The 7,083-nt window shown below is 36.9% G+C and overlaps 1 protein-coding gene across 1 annotated transcript; it reads left to right on the forward strand.

Annotated features, from left to right (window-relative positions):
- Window positions 1-1,660: 1,660 nt before the first annotated feature.
- On the forward strand, window positions 1,661-3,085 carry LOC101010070 (putative olfactory receptor 10D4). The gene has a single exon (XM_003910898.3). It carries the CDS (start codon window positions 1,837-1,839, stop codon window positions 2,770-2,772), a length of 936 nt encoding a protein of 311 aa, XP_003910947.2. The 5' UTR covers window positions 1,661-1,836; the 3' UTR covers window positions 2,773-3,085.
- The last annotated feature ends 3,998 nt before the right edge of the window (window positions 3,086-7,083 follow it).

The raw sequence follows: 7,083 nt of genomic DNA on the forward strand, positions 1-7,083 counted from the left end.
GTTTTCCATTAGTTTCTTTAGTTCTCTAAGCTACCCCAGTTACTGTTGCTCACAATAGTCAATTCTGTCAATACTAGGTAGGAAAATAAGGTATAATTTATTTATTTAAAAAAGTATGCACACATGAAACGCAGTAAATATAAAAACACACAACAAATATGTGTGATATATGTGTCAAAGGAATGTTTAAAAATATTCTTCCACAGAAGTATATTTTACAAAGGAAATGATACTAATCAGGCTCTCTCTCTCTCTTTCTCTCTCCCTTTCTCTCTTCTCTTCTCTCATTCATTTCTAAGGTGTAATTATACCAAGTAGTTAATTGCTCCCTTGCTCAAAAAGTTCCCTGAGTTGAGGTATTAATACCCCAGGGAAGACCAAGGTTATTTAAAATGTCCTGTATTGAGGAATGATTGCAGTTCCTAGAGTTAGACAGGAAATTAGTGTAAGGCAGCTGATGCATATTTAGATTTGTGGCATTCTATTTGAAAGTGGTTGAAAAGAAAAAGAATTCAAATCACCTACTTGTAGACTCTAGGCTGATTGGGATTTCGGCACAAACTTCTTCCTTCTGCTGAGGAAGGAAAGGAAGACAACACTCACAAGCAGCCGACAATTATGTTCCCTGTTTCCCACGTAAGTGCACACATTTTGTCCTTCACTTTTTATCTTGGCTTTCACTCTCTTTCTCCCTTCACAATCTCCAGGAAAAAAGAGAGAGAGAGAGAGAGAGTGAATCATCCTAGGTAACAGAATATATGAGTTGATCTATAATCTGTAGATCTCACTGCTGAAAAAAATTAAAACAAGTAGAAAAATATATTCGCTTTTTTTAAAGTAGGAAACTGGGAAAGGAAAGGAGTCTTTACTACTGCTACCCTGTACCTTCTGCTGCCACAAAATTAGGATGTGGCTTAACTTGGGTCTGGTTAGACAATTACAGACTTTGGAGACAGAAATGAAGTCTATCGGTTACTCACGTGCACTGAATTCAGGTGACTGCAGAGGATAAGGAACTTGTGATTGCAATTTTCTGTTCATTAAGAGCTATCTGAGATCCTTCTTTTGAATAATTTCTCACTGTCGACCCTCATGGCCAGGGAGACAATGAGGGAAAGATACTCTACATTTTGTATATGTCTTACTGAATTATAACTGTAAGCAAATTGTTTTAGATGAATATAAGAAATTTGGATGAGACCTTGTTTGTTATAAAGACATTAAGTATTTACATTTGTCCTTTTAGAGCATGTATAATTTATGCTATTTAATGGTAAATATGAAGAATGGCAGCTACGAGACATCGTGCAAGGCTTCTTGGTGAAATTATTAAATGAGAGGCATCTGCAATTAGAAACTGCACTGCAGTCTTCTCACTTATAAGTGGGAGCTAAACAATGGGCACATGTGGACGTACAGAGTGGAATAACTCTAAAAGTTGATTTGGGTGGGAGGGGGTGGTGAGGGAAGAAAAATTACCTATCGGGTGCGATGTACACCATTTGGGTGAAGGGTGTGCTATAAACCCAGACTTCAGTACTTGGCAATATATCCATGTAACAAAATATATCCATGTAACAAAAATGCACTTGTACCTCTGAAATCTGTAAAAATAAGAAGTTACAAACAAGAAAAGAAACCACGGCAGAATGATATCCAGTACAGAGCAAAGCAGGCAGATCAAGATGATTCTACCAGGAAGCATTCCTCTGTAACTATCTAGATCTCTTGCTTCTTTTCCATTTCATTGATCTAAACACAGGTAATTTACATGCATATTAAATTTAATCACATATTTCTTTTCACAGACACCCAAGAGTTGATTCCTCCCTAGGAATGAGAAATCACACAATGGTGACTGAATTCATCCTTCTGGGAATCCCTGAGACAGAGGGCCTAGAGACAGCCCTTTTATTCCTGTTCTCCTCATTTTATTTCTGCACCCTCTTGGGAAATGTGCTTATCCTTACAGCTATCATCTCCTCCACTTGGCTTCACACTCCTATGTATTTTTTCTTGGGAAACCTCTCCATCTTTGACCTGGGTTTCTCTTCGACAACTGTTCCCAAGATGCTGCTCTGCCTTTCGGGAAACAGCCGTGCTATCTCATATGCGGGCTGCGTGTCCCAGCTTTTCTTCTACCATTTCCTAGGCTGTACCGAGTGTTTCCTCTACACAGTGATGGCCTGTGACCGCTTTGTTGCCATATGTTTTCCTTTGAGATACATGGTCATTATGAACCACAAGGTGTGCTTTATGTTGGCCACAGGGACCTGGATGAGTGGCTGTGTCCATGCCACGATCCTAACCTCCCTCACCTTCCAGTTACCTTACTGTGGTTCTGACAAGGTGGGCTATTACTTCTGTGATATTCCTGCAGTGTTACCGCTAACCTGTAAGGACACATCCTTAGCCCAGAGGGTAGGTTTTACAAATGTTGGTCTTTTGGCTCTCATTTGCTTTTTTCTCATCCTTGTTTCCTATACTTGCATTGGGATTTCCGTATCAAAAATCCACTCAGCAGGGGGCAGGCAACGAGCCTTCTCCACCTGCAGCGCCCACCTCACTGCAATCGTTTGTGCTTATGGGCCAGTCATCGTTAACTATCTACAACCCAATCCCAGTGCCTTGCTTGGTGCCATAATTCAGATATTGAATAATCTGGTAACCCCAATGTTGAATCCACTAATCTATAGCCTTAGGAATAAGGATGTAAAATCAGCCCTGAGGAATGTATTTCCCAAGAAAAGCTTTGCTCTGGGAAATAAATGAGACAATTTAAAGCTTTGCCGGATTTAAGATTTTGATTACATTTTAAAGTTTAATTCTCCGTTCCCTAAGGATATTTCCCATCTACTGCCGCCAAGGCATGTTGAAATGAAATGTACTCCGAATCAATCTACTACTTAACCTCGCTGTTTTAAAATATATGCCTGTTGGTGTATTTCCCCATACTTTAGAATTATTATTATTATTATTTTTACTTTTGGAGGGCTTCAAGATAGGAATAAGAAATAATGTGTAACTGCCGCTCTCCAGGCTGGAGTGCAGTTGTGTGATCTCGGCTCACTGCAACCTCCGCCTCCCGGGCTCAAGTGGTTCTCCTGCCTCATCTTCCTGAGTAGCGGGGACCACATCAGGCTAATTTTTGTATTTTTAGTAGGGCCGGGGTTTCACTGCCTCAAACTCCTGGCTTCAAGTGATCTGCCCGCCTTGGCCTTCCAAAGTACTGGGATTACAGGCATGAGCCACTAAGCCCAGCCTAGAATTAAGTATAATTAATAGAGTAATTTAGCCGACATTGCACATCTATCTATCTTTTTCTTTCTTTCTTTCTTTCTTTCTTTCTTTCTTTCTTTCTTTCTTTCTCTTTCTTTCTTTCTCTTTCTTTCTTCTTTCTCTTTCTTTCTTTTCCTTCCTTCCTTCCTTCCTTCCTTCCTTCCTTGGCTTCCTTCCTTCCTTCCTTTCTTTTTCCTTCCTTCCTTCCTTCCTTCCTTCCTTCCTTCCTTTCTTTCTTTCTTTCTCTTTCTTTCTTTCCTTCCTTCCTTCCTTCCTTCCTTCCGCCTGCCTGCCTTCTTTCTTTCTTTCATTCTTTCTTTCTTTCTTTCTTTCATTCTTTCTTTCGTTCTTTCTTTCTTTTTTCTTTTTTGTCAGGGTCTTGCTCTGTAACCCAGTCTGGATCGCAGTGGTGCAACAGTAGCTCACTGCAACCCGCATGGGCTCAATTCTTTTGTGGTAAGGATTCTGTTAACACCATGGACACACACCTTCACCTCAAACATTTCTTTGTTCTTTAAACCTTTTAAAGAGTTAAGAGAACACATTTGCTTTCTCCTATCATAGTCCCAGTTAAAAGTACATATATATATATATAAAAAGGAAGGGGAGAATGAAAGAAAAGAAATCAGAAAATCCTACTTTACTGCAGATTATGATCTTTAATTTTCTGCCAATCAATATTAAAACTCAAAGTAACTTAAGTACTGTTTAAGGTAATCCTTCTACTATTCAGTCTTGTGCGACTTCAAGATTTTTCCAACATACAGATTCCTTTGGAATCTATATATTTTCCTTGTGTTATTAAATCCCTGGAGAGCTATGTGTACATTTTTTCCTAAAAAAAATTATTTTAACTTAATTTAATTCAAAAAGGAATGTAGATGTATTTCTATGTCTGTCATAGAACGCCCATGTTAGAATTTTCATTGAAATCCAGGTAACAATAATAAATTTGTACACCTGAGAAAAAACACATTTCTTTTTTTCTCGTAATACAGCCTATATAGTTTATTTTTCTTCTTCTAATCTCTGTGTTCCATAATGCTGGGAAAAAGTAGGTAAATTTTGCTTATGGAAATAATGTTACATTTTATAATGAATGTATTCTTGTTTCTCTTTTCCTGATTTTGTTTTCTGTTTCTTTTTATATTTTACTTCCAAGTTGTCTGCCTTTTCTTTTACGCTATATTAAGTCCTTTTTGTAAACAAGCAGACAAAAAGAAAGATGGAGGAAGGGAGGGAGGAAGGAAGGAAGGGAGAGAGAGAGGGTGGGGGGGGGAGAGAGAGACAGAGAGAGAGAAAGAGGAAGGAAAGAAAGAAAGAAGGAAAGAAAAAAAGAAATAAAGAAAAGAAAGAAAGAATGAAGAAAGGAAGGAAGGAGGGAAGAAAGGAAGGAAGAAAGGAGGGAAGAAAAGAAGGAAGAAAGGAGGGAAGAAAGGAAGGAAGGAAGGAAGGAGGGGGATGCAGGGTGGAGAGAGGAAAGAAAGAAAAGAAAGAGAAAGAAAGAAAGGAAGGAAGGAAGGAAGGAAGGAGGGAGAGAAGAAAGGAAGGAGGGAAGGAAGAAAGGAAGGAAAGAGGGGGACACAGGGTAGAGGGAAGAAAGAAAGAAAAAAGAAAGAAAGAAAGAAAGAAAGAAAGAAAGAAAGAAAGAAAGAAAGAAAGAAAGAAAGAAAGAAAGAAAGAAAATAAGGGAGATAGAAAGCAAGCTTATTTAGAGCTCAAATAGTACTTCATGATGGAATGATTATTACCTTCCTTCTCTTATCTTCAATTCCTATCAACACAGGTGATTGAACATCAGCTCTCCAAGTGGAAACTATAAGCCATCACACTGAGCATGCAGTGAGCTATCAAAAGATATTAAATGAGCTCCAGTGAAGGCACATTGGTGGCCGGTGACTTGTGATGTGCTATGTAACAGTCTCTAAGATGAGTTAACCATAAGTGTACCTCACAAGCAATCAGGTAGTCAGTGACTCTATCTAGAAATAAAATAGACACTAATTCAATTTCAAGAAGTCTTTGTAACACTGATGTTCCTTCCAGATAAGTAATAATTGGATTGTAATATTAAACATGTCACACATTAAAAGATAAAATGTAAATAATGGCTTTATTTCCCTTTATCTCTCTAATATAAACATCAAAACAGGCAATAACCGTCCATTACAGCAAGGTTGTTGTAATTTTAAATGTTCTGTTAACCAAGACACATAATAGTCACTCCTATCTTCAATGTCCATGTTTTCTTTCCTGGCCTTCTCTTTTTGGCAGGCAAGTGCTGAAACAGCCATATGCTTCACAACCTCCACTCTTCTGTCTTTTAACACGCACATGTGCACGCACACACACTTCTGTTTTAAGCATGTCACCACTTGTCACTACAAAGAAACAGATGGCAATACTAAAAAATAATAATCACTTGTAAAGTTACAATGGTTTAGAAAATCTCTTTGAATTTTTCCCTGACAGTTTCCTCTAATGAACATCAAAATGTCATTCCAGCTCTTCTCTCCAGTTACTTCACTTTTCATCCAAGGGTCTGGTTTACAGGCTAAGCACCTGGATTCAGAAATTTCTTTAGTTAATCAAAGAACCACAAGTAGAATCCGGGTCTTCTGATTTTCAGTTCAGTTCTCATTTTACTTCACAAACTTATAATGCCAAGTGAGAAATTTATGGATAACCTTGATGCAACATAAGTTTAATTAATCTTTGCACAAGTTATAACAGCAATAAATATACTAAATAAAAATAAATATTTTATTGTAAGAAGGTAACTTTATTGAATCAGAATGTTTATTTCTTCTAATATAAAACATTGAAAGGTTTTTAAAAAAAAATTTGACACAAATAATTTCTAGTTCTTCTGTTCTGAAAAAAGCATTCCTAGAAGTTTCATCAAATTGACTTTTAAAGAGTTAAACAATTTCAGACTTACGGAAAAGTTGAAAAAGTAATATAAAGTCCATATATATTTGTTACTCAGATTCCCAATGTTATCAGCATATTGTATTTGTTTTATTTCTTCTCCTTCTCATTCTCTCTCTGCCCCTCCAATATTTTGTGTGTGTGTGTGTGTGTGTGTGTGTGTGTGTACATTTTATTCTGAACGAGTTGCAATCATGTGGTCCTTTTCCCCGTGTCTTACTTAAAGTGTATTTCCTAAAACAAAGGGTGTCCCCTTATATAACTGTAATATAGTTATCAAAACCAGGAAATGAATATGGATACAATACTATCATCCAATCTACAGGTATTCTTTAGCTGTTCCCAATTATTCTAATAATGTTCTTTATAGCACAAAGTGTCCAGGATTATATATTGCATAATGTTATTTACCGTTTTTAAAATCTGGAATCGTTCCTGAGTCCTTTGTATTCCAGGACATTACTGGTTTTGAGCATTTTAGGATGCGCACTTTGTAGAACATATATCAGTTTAAGATTGTCTAATGTTTTCTCCTGATTCGATTCGGGTAATGTGGTTTTTTTTTTTTTTTTTTTTTTTTTTTTGCCAGTTCTTCCTTTATTTTATTTTATTATTTTATTATTATGATACTTCCTGTTCTAGGGTACATGTACACAACATGCAGGTTTGTTACATATGTAATGTGTTTTTGACGGAGCCAACTCCGAAGTGATACTGTGTTCTTTCTAGTATATTATATCAGGAGGTACTTGCTGTGAATTTGTTCCATTAGTAGTGAGGTTAATTTTGATCATTTGGTTAAGGTAGTGTCTGTCAGACTACTCAACCATAAAAATTATTATTTTACCTTCCCAATTAATAGTGATTTTTTTG

The sequence above is a fragment of the Papio anubis genome, chromosome 12 (genome assembly GCF_008728515.1).
Source record: "Papio anubis isolate 15944 chromosome 12, Panubis1.0, whole genome shotgun sequence".
Taxonomy (NCBI): Eukaryota; Metazoa; Chordata; class Mammalia; order Primates; family Cercopithecidae; genus Papio; species Papio anubis.

Excerpts from the sequence above, each read along its gene's own strand:
- LOC101010070 (XM_003910898.3), top strand. The coding sequence starts at position 1,837 with ATGAGAAATCACACAATGGTGACTGAATTCATCCTTCTGGGAATCCCT.